The 17,779-nt window shown below is 38.1% G+C and overlaps 1 protein-coding gene across 12 annotated transcripts in view; it reads right to left on the bottom strand.

Moving 5' to 3' along the window:
- Nucleotides 1-17,779, bottom strand: part of mbl (splicing regulator muscleblind) — a 105,074-nt gene that overhangs the window by 42,455 nt on the left and 44,840 nt on the right. For 11 of the 12 annotated variants that reach the window (XR_001228413.1, XR_001228414.1, XM_013325675.1 and 8 more), the window contains exons 1-2: nt 17,703-17,779; nt 8,606-9,281 (exon numbers count right to left, since the gene is read on the bottom strand). Coding sequence is in view for 10 of the 12 variants with exons in the window: in XM_013325675.1 (XP_013181129.1) it covers nt 8,606-8,794 (189 nt within the window). In the remaining 2 variants the exon portion in view is untranslated. The remainder of the gene's footprint in view (nt 1-8,605; nt 9,282-17,702) is intronic. The other variant, XM_013325676.1, reaches the window with a different exon arrangement.

Raw genomic sequence — 17,779 nt, 5'->3', positions numbered from 1 at the left:
TTAGCCCTTTAGACTTGTATAAGTGTATTCTATACGCAATGACAATAACATTTTTATTGAAGTCTTGTAACGAATATTGTTTCTCATATATTTTGTGACATGAAGAAAACAAAATTTTACATCATTTGCATAAATATTCCTAAATGTAATAAAGTTTGTAATACATGCATATATGAAACTGCAACTACTCAAATTATAAATAAGCAATGTTTAAAGAATTTATTATGTACAAAAATATTTTTCCTACACAGTTGTTGTATTTTCCGTTTTTTATTATAATGTACTTGCGAGTTACTAAGATAGCGATAAAGAAGAGCAATGGCATGTAGCGATACCCGCCTCGGGGACTCGGCAATTGTCATGTAAAGCGTCGGAGGGTCCAAAGCGCGGCACATCGACGCCGAGATTCGCCCTCGGCACAAAATGCACTTTTGCGAAGCGATCCGCTGTCGATTTAAGTAATTCAAGTAGACAGTAACTATCGACCTGAGTGCGGATAGCGATCGCAAAGAATGTCACCGCTGGCTCACGGATCCCGATACGATCTCGCCGAGAGCTCGCTCACTACCGTACACGGCCAGCGCAGAGCATTGTCCCAGTACAATGTCGCCGACGACTTTTTGGAAGCTCGCAGGGTCAACGATTTGGCGGCTGTTCGAAACGTGGCAAGCGCTCGGCATAAATGCACCATCGATTGTGTTGAAATATTGCGAATGATTCGATCATGATTCTCGTTTTGCAGGAGCGTGAGAACGTATTCGGTCGTGCTCAGCGTCTTTGACACATGTGCTCGGATCAAACGTTTCTCTCTTAATGTAACACATGGCTCGTTCGATCTTTGCCTTTTAAATATCAAGTTTTATTTTTTATATTAAAATGGGGGGGGGGGACCAAAAAAAGAGCTAACTCTCACGACTGTGACCCTACTTATGAGTCACCCAGTGGCAGTTACAGCTTAACGAACTTCTTAAATTAAACTTTATTTGAATTAACCATGCCAGACAACAAACATTATAATTTATGGTATGCCTATTACTTCTTTATTTTAAATGCCCAATATATTTTCTCCTTGTTAGGGACAGGTTTAAGACGAATTAGGTGGACCAGAAAGTATCTATTTGTGTAGAGCGTGCAGCAAACTGCCAAGGTCGCGGCTGGTACACTCCGCATGCAAATGAGCGCAGATAAACTCGCGCTCATTACCCGGCACCCCGCTCCTTAGATTTGCTGCCGTCATTACGGGCCCCGTTCGAGACGCCTTTATTTTACTACGGATGTGTTGAGAAAGGAGGTTAACGTTGTTAAATTACACGCATCCTTTTATCTGGCAATTCTTCTAGTGACGTCTTCAATTATTACACGAATCACCACAGCAGAAATAAATAAGCTCCAGGGTTTATTCCCTCGCCTTTTACTAGCGCGCGACCTATTGGATCCAAATGAAACTTTGTACACAGAGAGGACAAATAAAGCCTTTCGCATTTCAGTCAACTTCTCGTGGGAGACATTAAGAGAGCCTCGCTCGCAGCCCGGGGGATAGAAAACTGCTAGCTACGAACAAAATTTCAGCTTGCTATTTCTTAAAATCTCACTATTCGATATGCTATCAACTGCGTATTAACCAGGTCACAGGGTAATGGTATATTATATTTGGTTTGTGTGATAACACCTGTTTCAAATCAATGGAGTGTTGTAGGTGCTGAGAAGTAAGTCTGACGATATTTACGTGATTTTCAGCTGGTGGAGACGTGTCTCTCGGGTCTCACCGTTTAATTAAAGGGCGCGTGAGGCGGGGGCGGGGGGCAAGGAGCAGGGCATAATGGCTGCGCAATATCGGATGGAAATGCGCGGCATGTAGGAATGCGCCGCACGCCGCCCCTTCTCATTGCGAACCATTCGTGGTATTTTTTATTGACGACTCTCGAAATGTTAACTAAAGTGAGAATTACTATGGATTTTGTTTCTACTCATGTAGGTTTTACGCAATCGATTGTTATATTTAAGGAAATATAGTTGCTGCATTGTCAAGTGTTAAGCCCAAATTGATAATTAACTTTACCACGATTGACTTGTGGAGTTAATGTTTTTCGTTATTATGTACGTGTATACGCAAAATTGCTTTGAAAGTATGTCCGTTTCAATGTGATCGTATGTAGCCTAAACTATCTTACCTATCCTAATCCGAAACGGGGAAGTGTAATGAGGGGGTAATTGGGGTTTTGTCAATCAAGCTTCTTATGTTTAATTACTTATAATAGTAGTCAGTAGTCTAAGAAAAGAGTGATAGTTAAATTATAATTAGGTAAAACTTAAATATACTGTTTCGAAGTGGACAGGGCAGAAGAATTTTTCATCTGCGCACGGAACGCAGACAGAAAGATTAAATATAGAGGCGAGCGTTTTTAGAAAGCACACAGAGCGGTCACGTCAGCATTCCATATGAAAAACATTTTGTTAGCATTCAATTTGTAATGTGAAGGAGCAAATGGATATTGAAATAAAAAAGTTAAGTGGACAAGTGTGCTGATTTTGGGATCGATAAAAACAATTTCGTAATGCAATCTGTGTAAGAGTGCAGTAATTAAGTAACGGCAGAATGTTTTGCAGCGTGTCGCAAGAGCAAGCGCGGTCGGTGCAGGGAGCGAGCGGCGCGGCGCCGACACCGGTGCAATTCGAACGGCGAATGGCGAAATCGGAGAGCGAACGGAACGTGACACCCCACTTATCACGCGATGTGAAAGTTGGACATCTTATTAAATTCTGTTATTTATAACTGCGGAACGCTTCGGGATACGACGCAACGTACAAAACCGCGAAATTCTAACACATGTTACTACATTTACACCCATATTTTTTTCCATGTCAAATAAAAATATGACCAATTAATTGTCATGTCGAACTTATCTTGTTAATAAAAACACTCAATGTCTGAAGGAAAGAAAGCCATACGCATGGGTACCTACTTCACGACTCAAAAATCTTACGAAACTGCAGTCAGCACAATATGGATCGGGAACGACAATTTATGCAGCAATTATTCGAAGCAGGCTGGCGTTCAATCCAGGTCAGATTAAGTGATTTTTAAAACTAATGCAGACGGCGGCATGCGAAGCGTCCACGGCACTGCGCTGCGCCGACTTAATGAATGCCAACCCAACCGCTTCAAGAAATAATCTCATTCGAATAAGATAATGAAATAGCTGGGGTGTATGTGACTGCTTATGAGTTGCAATTAGTCTACGTAAATTGTGTTCTAAATAATAATGTTCTGGGCTGCTTATTATAACAGTTTTAGCATAAGATATATAGATTAATTAGCGTGCTGTGTGCGTGTCGGGTATCGCGACCACGGCATGTTATCCGAACGGGCCGCCGCCCGCCGTCTCGGTCGCGTCTACCGCTCACCTACCTACCGAGTGTCGACTTACCTCGCAGACAATCTCGAGCGGTGACCTCGCCAGATCACATTTTATTTGCTCTCAACTCGATCGCGTTAATATTGAATACGAAAATATTCAGACAACATTCAAATTGACTTAAAACTGTCACAGCCACCGATCGATATTAAAGGCTTTTTTGTTTGACTACTATTTTCGGCCATGGATAAAAACGCGTCGTGTACGGCTTCAATAGATTGACTTTTAGCGCTACACGTCAGTGTCGCGCTTGTGATGAATAAATGATGCAAGTAAGAGGGATCTATCGGTCATCCGCAAAGTTCAAAGCCTGTGCACTTCAGAATAGGCCATGAGTTAGTTTTTGTACGTTGCGAATGCCTCGCAGCTAGCCGTGTAGTAGACGGGCATCGCTTGTGCAGCGGCTAAATAAAGCCTCTGCGATCGATTATTACCGGTCCCAGTTAGTTTCGTGTTTTCAATGCGAGCGGGTCGCAAGGAAGTTTTCGAGTGACGCGATCCTGTTAAGTGGATTGCATTTACCGACGGCGATAAAGAAATGTATCTATGTGGTTTTAAACGATTTATAGAAGAAAAATAAGAATTCAGTCTGTACAGAACGTCGAATAACAGGAAAATATTGCGGTAATGTGCGAGTCGTTCGTGCACCTTGGGAGTACTTGGAAACGATTTATACTTTAGGAGAAGAGAATAAGGAACGGCTAATTTTATGCCGCCTTTATTACATTACAGTAATGCCTGTAGGAGAATATTTATGCTGAATATACTGGTGCTTATTAAAATATTTACACAACTGCTAAAAGAAATCACAACACAAGCACGATGCTATAGACTATAGTGTACAGACATAGAAGATAATTATAATGCTAACGTCTTCTTATGAGTATCTACAGAATTATAGTTGCTTTTCTAAGTAGGCACTTAAACATATTTTTGTATCAGTTTGTATTCGAAGTAGCGCCTACACACTTTCACTTCGTCTTCATAAATCTAAGAAAACATCTATAAACAGAGAATTTTTGAAGAAAATATTGTTTAAGTTATGTTGATACCAATGGCAAGTAAATTATAACATAAGACAAAATTAACGTAAGAAAAAATATAATTTTTATGAAAGGATTTTAACTTTAAAACCGTACGTAAACGTACTTTAATAAGTAGTTTTAAGTACGATTTTGTTAACTATATTGCGTAATTATTAGATATTCGGAGATTGAAAAGAAGTCAGTTCACATGAAAACTCCAAGGATGACGTAATCTTGATTTTTTAAATTTAAAGTTACACTCGCTCGGTACAAAGGTAACAATGTTGCGCGATGACGTCAATAGTTGGTAACAGTAATAAAAGCGTTTGGTATTTAGCTGTAAGAGTATTATCAGCACAAACGGTAAGAAATAATATGTAATAAGAGTCGGGCATGCAACAGTTGACCGTGGTGATGTCACCGGCGTGTTAACAAAACACTACGCCACAGCACCGCGCCTCAGTCTGTGGTGAATTCACGTAATCATTGCGAAATATGCTTTTTAATGTATCAACTCTGTGTGCTAAGACTATATCTTGTCTATTAAGGCTTCTTTTTTGATATTATAACGTCATTTGTGTTAATGAAATAAGACATGTAATAACATAATGGTGGATCTTTGTTTTAAATTTTATGTCTTCGTACATGCATGATATCTTTAGAAATCGTTAAATTGAGATTTGAATGAATATTCCACAACGTTCTTTATTTTATGCGGAATAGGTTTTATTCATATATTATTTACTACCTGTCGCCCGCGACTACGTCCGAGCGGAACTAAAAAAGACTTAATTAGTAAAGTATGGGTTCTTCCAGACTGTTCTACATATCTGCCAAATTTTCGCGGGATCCGTTCAGCCGTTCTGGAGATACCTTCAAACAAACATCCAACCATCCATAAAAAAACATTCGCATTTATATATTAGTAAGATAAGTAAGATTTGCTATTTTTAACTGATTAATTAATAAGTATTTATTACAAATCCTACACACTTTAGTCACAATGTTAGCTTGTACGGTCATTTATTTATAGCTGTATTAATGTCGTCTAATGAAACTGATGAACTGACCTTTAAGGTAAGACATCAAAAATCCAGTTTTGATTGCAAAGTATTGTTTGGAGTTGACGTAAGGCGCGTGGGTTTAACCGAATAAGGCAATAAGTTCGGTTTAAACTAACAACATGGCGTCTAATCTAATATGGCCCTCTCAATCATATTCCGTAATTGAAGGCTTAATCATGTGATGTTAGTGAATCGCATAGTTCTTTATATGCGGGCTTTTACCCCACCCTAATGCTTCAGATTCAAGAAACATGTATGTATTAAAATATCAGATAATTAATTTCATAAGAATATTAAATATTACTAACATAAAACTTACATCATTATTATGTTACTTTGTTTTATATTCGCTAAAGTTATTAATAAGCGTAAGAGATTTCAAAGATTGAATGGAGGATTATCAATTAAATGTTTCATTATTTTAAATAACTGTATGTGAATTAAAAAAAACGCTTTTAAAATAGTGTTTTGATGTGCACATGATAAGGTTAGTTGGAAAGGCGATAATTTTTTTCTTTTTGATTAGTCGGACAAAAGAGTGTATGTTTAACAAAGCGACAGTGGTGGAGTGGCGCCGGGTGAGGTCGTTGTTTATCTTTACTAGCTAGATATCTATCTGGACTGCGTCTCCGACAGAGACCGTTTACTTCGATATGAGGTGCTTCAATTTATTAGTTTGCTGTGTAAACGAAACTCTTTCAGAAGTATTAAATTACGTACAACGTAATAGACTTTACAGAATGCGTTAATATATGAATGTTTTTTTTAACATATGCAGCTGACATAACCTGGCCTGTCTGCGACATATAATTAATAGTGGACATACATACAAATTTTCGAGGTACTTAGTAGACTATAGCATAATAACTATTTAAATTTATATTATAATATTATTTGCACAACGCTATTGTTTTACTCAAAAGATACACTGATATTACACACTGTTTACTTGAAATGTTTAACCCTTTGACCGCCGGCGTTTTTATTATGGATGTCAATATAGTCAAAAGAGTATGTTATATGTTTGTCAAGATCGATTTCGGAATCTTACGCATTATTATATTTTAATAATAATAATTCCTGGTAAACTTTAATATTACCGTGCGATAAAAGGCTTGACATAAGTTTAAGCAAAAATATAATTGAATACTGAGTTATAGCTCTAAAAGCCTGACTAATTTGATACATACAAGAGTTAGTTCCAGAGGAAATTATTAAAATGTTATTGAATTTAAAAAAAACGTAATTTTGTATATAAAATATGCAAATTAATAAATGTTTGCATTGTTACTTAAAATGATAAAGCAGATAATTTAACAATATTTTAACAAAAAAAGCAGTTTTGTTTATTCTGAAGGTCAGATTATTAATTTTATCGTAAAAAACACGCTTATCATTCAGTATGCTAGTTGACATGTTAAAAATTATTATTACTCGAATAATTTAATTAGAAATGTGTGTTGGAATATGAATAAAGAAACAACAAATAACGCAAGTACAAAGTTTGACATTTACTTTATAGTTAGAGAAGATTTGAAACCACATAAATGAAACATGTTTTTGCACATGTGTGAGAAAAGGGGGCAGTAGATTGTCTTGCAGATTCAAGACCCAATAAGCAACGAGAGTGAGGAGATGCTCTCAAAGAGTAGATAAGATCGCGGCGGTCGCGGCAGTGCAGCATCGGCGAGGCAGCGGCGGCGGCGTCATTGTATGGAATGTGCGGTACTCCGTTGCACAAAGGCCGCACAATGCACGCTCGCCCATTGTTTAACGTCTCGGACTATACATGATGCCCGGTTTTAAGCGAATTACCGCAACGATCTTCACACATGTCTGAGCTTCGCTGATAGCACCTATAGTTCACACAATACGATGCCGACTACCCCACCCTGCCTATCCTAGATTCCTCGCAGAATGAATGCAGAAATTTCTTTTGCGACCAGTAGTCAATTTCAAATATCTACGTTTTTTTTTACCAACGGTACCGATTTGTTTAAGAAACAGTCTGACAACTTTGTCATGTCTTGTGTAATGAGTAAAAAATGATATTCTGTAACAAAATACATTAAATGTTGCACTGATGCAACAAAGAAACATTAAATGAAACCTATGTCATCGGTTGGTGACAGAACGTCATCCGGAGGCAACATGCGCGACAGGGACGCAGCGGTCGCATTGAATGTAACGACCGTCGCCAACAGACGTGCCGTCTTTTCCCCGACGACAGTGGAAACCTTTGCCGAACGAGCCCTCTCTGTTACTCGAATGTTTTATCTGTAGATCGCGTTATTCAACCGAGCATCAAAGGAAAATTCTACAGCAAAATATTAAAGAAATACAATACAATATGTCTTTACTGGGACTACGATACGATGTTATGATTTTTAACAATCAGCTCAAATAAAGTGCAAAGCGCAATAAATGTAAAACAAATTAAATGATGCAATTTGACAAAAAATGAATAAACGAATGCACTTGTAACGAAATTAAAATGTATTTTTTCCAATATTTGGAATGGCCGCCGACTACCTTATCAGTTTCAGCTTCGAGCGATGCAATGGCAGAGGTGCGTGTTTACATGTCGATTTTAATTTTTATCGCGCTGTGTTTGTCCGAAATAACTACACAATATCACGCCGCTCTTCGCCCTGATAAAGCCGCGTTCGTATCACGTAATATTCCAACTACACGTAGTACACTATTCATATAAAAATTTATTGAAATTATAACGAACGACTAATGTGGTAAATAAGGTATATGATCTCATTAAAAATTACATGAGTGAAAATAACAAAATTCTAAATATGAAAAGGTCTCTAATTAAGTAACTAGTGCGTTTTTAAATGAATCCGTCTAGATGTGCCTCGAATGAAGGCGTCGTCGAGTCATCGTCCTGCCTCATTATGTTAGCGCGATGCCAATTCCCATACAATGTTTCACTGCGGTGGTACAGTGGCTCGGATGACGTCATTCAAACCAGCGTTGGAACAAAGATCGGCGCATAAAATGGCGTCGAAAGATTTTATTAGGGTTGCCATCTAGCTGAAAACATCTTAAATTAATTTACTATCTAGAAAAATAGCAAACGTACACTCACCTTAATACTATCGTAGCAGGCGGTAACTCTTCCGTTCTGCACTTCGACGGTGGCCGGGGGGTGAGCGAACTTGCACTCGGTATCAGGCCGCGAGCACTTATTCCGTTGGAACTCCCGGCACACTTCGAGCTGTAGCCAGCGTGAGTCCTTGCCATTGAGGAGGTTATTCATGTTCACCATGGTTGCCATCGTTGTCTCTACGGTCGGGGTCGGCGAGCGGGAGTCGCACACTCAGTTACACCGAGCGGGCGCGGTGCATAAGCCGCGGTACGAGCACGCCCGACGCTGCGGGCATACACTTCCCGGCCGGTGGCGCTGCCGTGCGCCGTGGGCTGCAGCGGCACTCACTGGGCACGAGGTCGCGAGACAAAGGACACCGCTTCGAAAGAAATGCGCTCCGCACCAAAAGTACTTAGTAATAATCTTAGTCGCGTTAGAACTGGACACCGACTTTGCAAGCTTATTTAGGCGAGTATTAAATTATTATCACACGCGTCGGTACGGTATCGATGTGTATGTCGATGTAGATGTCGAAGGTCGCGGTCGAGTTTAGTGGAGGGCGAGCGGTGCGTGGTGCGCGAGCATGGCGGCGGTCGTAATGCGGGGCGCGGGGCGCGGTAAGCAGGGTTAGCGGCTCGGCGGCGGCGGACAAGCCGTGGTGCGGTGCGGCTCAACTCTGCGAACAACAAAACACACTGGTTAGTTTCGGGGCTTTCGGCCCCGGAGCCAAGCTGAAGCGGCTGCCGGGTTAGGAAGCTGGCGGCGGCCGCTCACAGGCCTCGTATCGCCTCTCTCGCATGGGTTATTTGAGGGGGATAGCTTTGAGTGACATTATAGTATATAAAGTACAGCGCACGACATGGTAGGTATGGTCTAAGTGCATTCAAAAATGCCTGTTCACTGCTTATATCAATCATTTATCGTAGCGTTGTATCAATTATGGAATACACAAAACTCAAAATACGAAACGTCTCGGTAATAATTAGAGAAAGTTAATGTTTTACATTTATTAATGAACTTCTGAACGTACAATTTGCATAGTGATTTTAGAGCGAGACTAATTTCGCTGCTATTCTCATAGCATGGCTTGCCTTCATTGTCATGTTTAACTTAACTCACTTGAAATGCAGCTATTATTATCTAAGTACTTTGAGCAGTTTACAAATGGTTTGCTATGGTTTAGGTATAGGACAGACAGGTGAGTTGTGGGCGGCGTAAGTTTATACTAGCACTTTCTTACGTAACGGATAGTTAATATATGTTTACATAGCAACGATTACGATATAGATTATATTAGTTCTATGTGGCATGACCCACTTTCTGCGACTGTTAGTCGAAAAATATGATACATCACGTAGGTGGCTCATAATACATAGTAATAGCGTCGAGTCGAGGAATAATCTCGCGGAAAAATTGTTTGTGTGGGCGCTGGCGGGCGGATCGCGACGGTCCGGGGGCCGGGAACAGGGAAAAATTCGTGAAACCAAATCCTATCGTAATGTGCTATTTAAAGCATAACCCAGTTGAAAATAGCCCGGTGCGCGGCAACGCAGCGACGCTCTTTCTCGACCTGCATAAATCTTCACATTTTATTTTCGATATGGATGCAATAATATTTTCTGTTCTGTCGTTACTATGCAGACGAGTCTTGTCTCGGCGGAGCTAACTTTTGTCTTGCTAGCTTGGTACTAAACATAAATGCGGTAATATCTTTAAACTGCGCCATAACGTTGACTAAAATAGTTTCGTAAATATTCAAATAAGTTAGCGGTGACAGGTGTTGTAAAAGTGCCGTTTTTTGTTTGAAATAATATTTACACCTGTTGTAGGTAACCATTGGTTTTATCAATTTAAACTTTCTGTTTTATTCATGCTAATAACATTAATGCAATCATAATATTCAAATACGTAACTATCAGATTTAGAAGTGATATGACAATAAACTTATTAAAATTTGAGACCAAGAAACTAAGTAAAAAGGTTGTAGGTTACGCTTAGATAGCCTGGAGTATTCCAAAATTATTCTACTACAGCCTACAATAGTATCATGAATAGCAGTAGTATAGTGAATATTATATTACAAGGTATACAAACAGGAAAACACAACGAATGGATCAAAGGAAAATCGTATTATAAATACCTTTGTTCATCTTTGTTGTATGACAATCATGTAACAAAGCTTTGCATGTACAAATCTAAAACGTTAATCTGTTAATACATTAGCTCATGAATAGAATGTAGGATATATCTAGCATATTGATTAATGAATTGTCGATTTTACTTTTGTGCATTGTATATATATAAATTTTAGATGAAATAACTACGCCACAGGTAACTACTACACGCAAACAGACACAGACATTTATAACATACCGTGGTTAACCATCTTAGCTGAAGAGCCACCCCCTAAAAAGGTTACCCTGTAAAGTAGGACGGCGAACTGTATATTGCCCGAGACATGGCGATGGATCCTGTCTAATGATATTAATAATATGACTAGCATAAGATCCCGCAGCTGATGGTGCACTATTTTTTATTCAGTATATATTAAATTATTTAGTTGTGTTTTTAATAAAATGTATTTTGTAAGGAAAAGATTAATAAATAAATGGAATAAATAATATGACTAAAATATCAATTTGTTAATTGTATTAATAATAATACAATGATGCAATGGAATCAGATGTTAGTAGACAATGTATAGCGGTGTGGTGTCGACAGCCTAGGGCTTGCGTCTCCTACACACGAAGCGGAATAACATTCAATAACCCAGTGAAAAGATTACCAAGAGCAATCAGACGGAAGCGAATCTAAATAAGAATCTCTTGAGAGCGGTCGGACGAAAGGGTGGGGAAGGGAGGGAGAAAAAACACTCGGGTCGAGCTTTTGTGATCGGCGATTCGATCAAGTTGCCATCCACGAATTTATTGTGCACAGTTTAATAGATATTTCACGAACAGCGCGCGGTCGAGTGTTTCAACATCGACGGGTTATTATTTTCGGAACAGAAACGAGCCACTCGCCCGCATCCGGAGTCTTGACCGGGAATCGAACCTGGGCCTCCCACCGCCGCGGAGGGCGCTCTAACCACTGAGCTATCAAGACATTAGAATGCGAGGAGCTCGCTATAAATGTCACATTACCAATCTAAACACAATTCCTTCCTTCTATACCGTCTAAAAGCTCTTAGCATAAATTATATATTTCTATTTTTGTATTTATCACTCATTCTATGTATTACGTAAATTAATGTAATATACTTGAGAAACTGTCTAATTATGTTGATTGAGTATCGGCGCGTTGGCACAGTCGAGTGCGCCTTGCGCTCGCCTGCGCTGCGCCTTCTTGCGCTGAACTTTACTTGACATTTGCTGGAGCATTGTTACGGGCGCGCCGGTGATGTAGACAATCTCGTTTGCCGTACTGAGTTGCTATGAATTTCATTAGCATATTAGTTAGTGCTTTGCGTGGCAACGGTTATAAAAGCCATTCGGGATATTTCGTGTATTTATATAAATAAAATGTCTACTATGCAAAAAGTCACACAGACCTTGTGCCGCTTAAGTGGCTATTAAAATGTAATATTTTGTGACATCTTTAACATTTAAGTTTGTATAGTTCTAGGCAGACAATGTATTAGAAGAATACGAAAGGAGGACATTTGTTTATACGAAAACCAACTGATTAATTTTATTCACAATACTTTCGACTAACTTATGACTTGAAAAAAGACCTATTTTATAAGCCGATTACTCTTTCCTTTCTAAAGAACATGTGTACAAACAAATAAACGTCGATATTTAGATTAACGGTACTTTTTTTACGTTTTAAAACAACATAGATATCGTTATCTAATATTACACATAAAACGCATTGTTATAAAATTATTTTCATTAATTAACTAATCATTAACAAATACAAAGTAACACGTTCTTGAGGTTTCATAAAGCATTTACTTATTACTCTTTTAAGATATCAAACGTAGAAAAAATATTATGTATTTTGTAATATTGTTTTTTTAAATATGAAAACAATTTGTCTTTAGAAAAAAAATATACGTAAAAAAATTCGTATGCAATTAAAATGCTTAAACCGAAAATAGACAAGGCACAGTTTCGTAACAGCATGTTTATTAATTCAGTCTATTTGTTTAACTTAATTATAAAATATAATTAGCAAATTAAATTTCTTAATATAATTGCAATTCACAATTCTGTGAGTCTTTAAAATTTGATAAGTCTAAGTTTTAGAATGTCAGGTCAACTGAGTAAGTTATGCAATTATTTTTTTGTGGTGTCTATAAGAACGGTGGCCGAGGCGAATTTCCTATTGTTATCTCGGGGCAGGTTTATCGTCGCAGCAATCAAACGGGGCAATTCGATAAAAAATTGTAAACGGCGACCGGCACGTAATGAATAGATCGACGGCAACAGCAAGCTACGCGTCATCGCGCGATCGAAAGGTGACCTTGGCTGGCGCGCTCGGCCGCAGACGGCGGAGCAAAAACCACCACCATGGTCTATTGGACATGGCGCTGCGACGCTCTGCCGCATTTGGTTCAATTGCCCATTTGCATACATTCGATACGATTACCATATAATATCTCTTGTCTCTGACTGCGTCACTCTTTAAGGGTGCCAACTGGCCGCGCTGAATTTTAACGAACCTCAGGGCACTTGAATAGTAACAGATAATTTTAACTAATAGTATATTAAGAGCATATTTACAGCCAAGTTTAGGAAAACACGCAAATGCGCAGTGTGCAACGTCTAATTTGACGATGTAATTATTTCTAACATTAAATCATTGGGCACAATATTGGAATGTTTATCCTGTTATATTTTCAATTAAATTCCTGTAAAGCAAGCAACACTTGGAACGCACTGAAAAACAAAATTCATAAGGTAAATTAAACTTTTATGACTGATATTTCTGTCAATTCGGCTCATGTTTGTATTAATGTTCAGGGACACAATTTAAGGTGAACGAAGCAGCGGATTATGGATCTTAACACTTCGTCTGACGGTACTAAATTGTTTAAAGCTCGACGGCGTCGTGACGCGTGTTGTGAGTCGCAAGTGATGTCACCCGATTTTATACGATTCTTTATTCTGCGCACGCCGTCGTATGCGTTGGCCGACAGTGGTTGTTCGACTCAGACTAGTAGGGAGAAAAAAAAAGAAATATTAGAAGCACTTACATTCTGAGAATAAGTACATTTACTATTTTTGTTAAAAACAATATTTTCCTTGGTCTACTATGTGTAGTGTCTACTATGAGTTGATAAGAAATGTTAGAAAAGAAACGTATGACACGTAATTTATAATTATTTTATTAACTTTTATCAGCTTCTTAATAACAGAACCGTTTACTATAAATGAAATTGAAGTGGTTTTATTGTGATTATAATGTGTTTCCTATCTACTTGCATACTTTTCTTTCTGTATGATTACCTTTGAATTGAACGATATACCTATTGTTTCATAAAGTTGCTGTCTAGCCAGTCGATAACACAATCAATGGCGAAGCAATGTTGCGCCCGAGGGGAGGCTCATATGAATTAAAAATAATAAAAGAAATAGGAAATCGAATATTCTGGATATATTTGCAATTAAGCGAATGATTAGGTGATCACGTAGGTCAGTTCCGGCGGTCAAAACAAAGGGCATTGTCAGCACGAGCGGCACATCGTAACTAGTGCTGCTAACGCATTCGGGGCGTGCGCGAGGAGCATTTAGCAGACTCCGGGGACGCCGGCCGACTGCTAATTAGCGCTGCACAGGCGAAAAATTTGCGATGGCTTCGAATTTACGAGGCGCAAATTACGCGATTCGGGCGCTATCGTTGCAGCGCGCCCGTTAATGTGCACGCCTTATCGAGCGACGCGATGGGACCCGCGCCATTGATCCTATCGACAATACATAAAAACACAACACAAACAAACGGAGGGAATGCAAAACGCACGAAGCGAACCCTAATGGAGCTAGCGTATACAACAAACGCTTATCTGATAAGTAATAAAAAATGATGACTCCGGGCAAAAGGCGATAATGGAAGTGTAACTTGAAATATAGTACGTAGGTACGAAAGAAATTCGAGTTTGTGAGGGACCAGCGAATTTTTAAGCCACCGGTTATCTTATCAATGATTAATTTGGCCACGTAATCTGGTGCAGCTTCGCCTGTGTCACATCCGTATACTCGCTGATAAGATAATTAATTCTACGAAACGTTCAACGGCCGTGTTATTCTTTACTGAACGTTGTGTTTAAACAATCTGCCGTTATGCGCTCCATACTTAATGTTTGTACAATAAAAGATGCGTTTGCAGATTCTTAGGAAAAATACTACGAGATATTTGTAAATTTGCAACATTTACATTCATATTATTTATGAATCTATTTCAATATGATTATTGACCTAAGAATTTTGCGAATGATACACGAGAATAAAGATACTCCTTTTTTGTTGTATTAAGACGAAGGAATTTTTTGTCGAGTATTCTATACGGTTGAAAATAACACTTTTTTAACACACAAAATAAAATGTATAGAAAATATTTTATCACTTATTCAGAATTAAAAATAATCCGATTAGCATCAATTTTGAATGCCTAAGAGTTTCAGACCAAAACTAAGTCTAAGTCTAGTGTATGTAAGTTTGCTAAAATTATACTTATAAAAATTACACATTCTTTCCATAGAAAGCATATTTTTTTTGGAACTTAGATTTTTTATAAGAGAAGGGGGCAAACGAGCGGCGGGAACAATTACACCTATGGACATCTGCAACACCAGAGGAACTGCAGATGCGTTGCCGGCATTTAAGGAAATGGTATGCTCTCGTATGTGATAAAATGCACATTAAAGTACACATTTTCCTAACCATACCATAATCTAACTATACAAAAAGTTATTTCACTGTCATTCACACAATAACTGTAAAAATAAAATATCGTCATGGCCGCAATGTCTGAACGATCCTTTACATAATTTAAACTATTATTTAAACTAAGATATACATTAGCTACGTAAAGTGGCAACACGTTATATTATAGATCTGTCAGTGTTTCACAGCTCAATTTAAAATTAATAAAATAGTACAATAATAATAAAGTCGGGCCGAGTGGTCTATTGACAGAAGTTTTATTGTCGGGAGCAGGTAGCGGAGCCCAGCTGTTGCCTTCGTGGAAGCGTTGCAGCCGCGCCATTGTGGACCTCCACTGAACCAATACACCGGTCGCTTTAAAAATTAACACACGACCAAGCTAACATTACATACATTTTTGCGCGCTCCTACAGCACACCCCAAGGGTTGTTCAAAGTAATACGTTCCACGTGAATTGAATTAACGATATATCATTACGAAGTTTGCAATTGTTTAATATTATAGTAAAGCTCTCCTGAACATATGACTATAATTTTTATAACAGCTTTTATAAATAATTTCGATTAATATTATCTTGCTTAAATTAGACGAAAGAAATTGACGTAATAATCTGTATAATGGCAAAATCTATTTTGTGTTTTACATCTGGTTGAATTTACACCGAGTATTTTTAAACTGGTTAATGTTTATAATTCAATATACGAGTTGCGAATTGTTACACACATAATGTTATTCCTAAAATCCATACAGAAATATATTTATCATCGTGTCTTGGCATTATCAAATGATTTTAGCAACGTCCGTGGTAAAGGATGTATTAAAATTGTTATAAATATTTATTTATAGCATTCGGCAGCTACTAGACACTGTCCGGTTTTTTTTTTAATTTTTTTATAAAATTCTCGTGTCACAATTTTCGTTCCCATATTCCTCCGAAACGGCTTGACCGATTCTCATGAAATTTTGTGAGCATATTCAGTAGATCTGAGAATCGGCTACTATCTATTTTATAATCCCGCGCGGACGAAGTCGCGGGCGACAGCTAGTTTTTAATAAAATTAAAATTTTTACTAAGATCTTTTAATCACAAGAGATACCTATCTGCTTATTTTTCTTCAATTATTATTTTTTCCATTTAAAATATAGCACTCTAGAGCATTTCAAATTTGGTTTTTTCAGTTGAAAATTTTCATTTATTTTTAAGACATGTTTTGTTATAGTTCATAAAGCATACAAAACTGGTGTCGTTAAAGTGCCACCAAAATTGTGTTTCTTTGCATAAAAATAATAGTCTTTTCTATGAGTTTCTGGAAATACTGTGAAAATGTCAAAACTTTAGTTTTTCTAACTAAAGGATTGTTAACATTAGTGTCATGTGTAACTTTCACATATACGCAAATTTTCACAAATGTTATCATTTTTTTCTAATATATAAAATATATTTTGTAGATGACAAACAACTTAAATGTATCAATGTTTTCCAATGTTGGTTTTAATCAAGTTACGAAATATAGGTGAAAATAATTTACAATCTGATATGATAACAATTTCGAGATTACAGCAACTTATCTCAGACAAGCAACGGATAGATAGAAATTTAACTACCTCCTTTTTATATGTTTGTAATAAATTTTTTGGGTAAATTAATCAGATGAAAGAAGTAAACCAACATTTCAAATATTTTTATGTAAAGACGGGCGTTAAAGTTTTTTACTTACGTGAATTTCAAGTTTTTGATAGAAATATAAATATATGAGTTAGAAATATAAGGAAGGGTTTTTTGTCAGAAGTCAGAAACGAAAGCATATCTACTGGGCTGACTTTTTCTATGTTGTTAGTGGCAATTTCCGTGAAAGCTCTAGCACAGCGGTCCCTTGTGAGAAGAATGATGCAGCCGACGGCCCCGCCGAGGCGAAAGCTCTCATGCGGGTGCCGACCGGAGCGACCGTCGCCGGGACATCACCACGGGATTACGCCGTCGCTCCGGTCCTCGGCTTTTCATAAACCTCTCCCATCGAATTTCGGAAATCGCCAACTAATCGACTCCGTACAGGAACAATGATCACCGCCAGAAAAGACCGCGTTCGTAGGTTTCAAAAATTCACTAGTTTTTTTTCTCACAAAAACTTTCACGGCGCACACTTTAAACGCGAGTTCCAAAATCGACAGCGGAAACGGGTCGCATCTAATAGAATGAGCGTATCACTTACATGGTGAGCGGGTAAACAAGCCGGGTAAGGGAGCGTAAACGTTCAAAAGTCAAATCATAGCAAGTCACACGTAAGTC

This window comes from Papilio xuthus, unplaced genomic scaffold (genome assembly GCF_000836235.2).
Source record: "Papilio xuthus unplaced genomic scaffold, Pxut_1.1 DF824655.1, whole genome shotgun sequence".
NCBI classification, from domain to species: domain Eukaryota; kingdom Metazoa; phylum Arthropoda; class Insecta; order Lepidoptera; family Papilionidae; genus Papilio; species Papilio xuthus.
The sequence above is the reverse complement of the archived record's forward strand: the minus strand, read 5'-3'. Positions and strand labels throughout refer to the sequence as shown.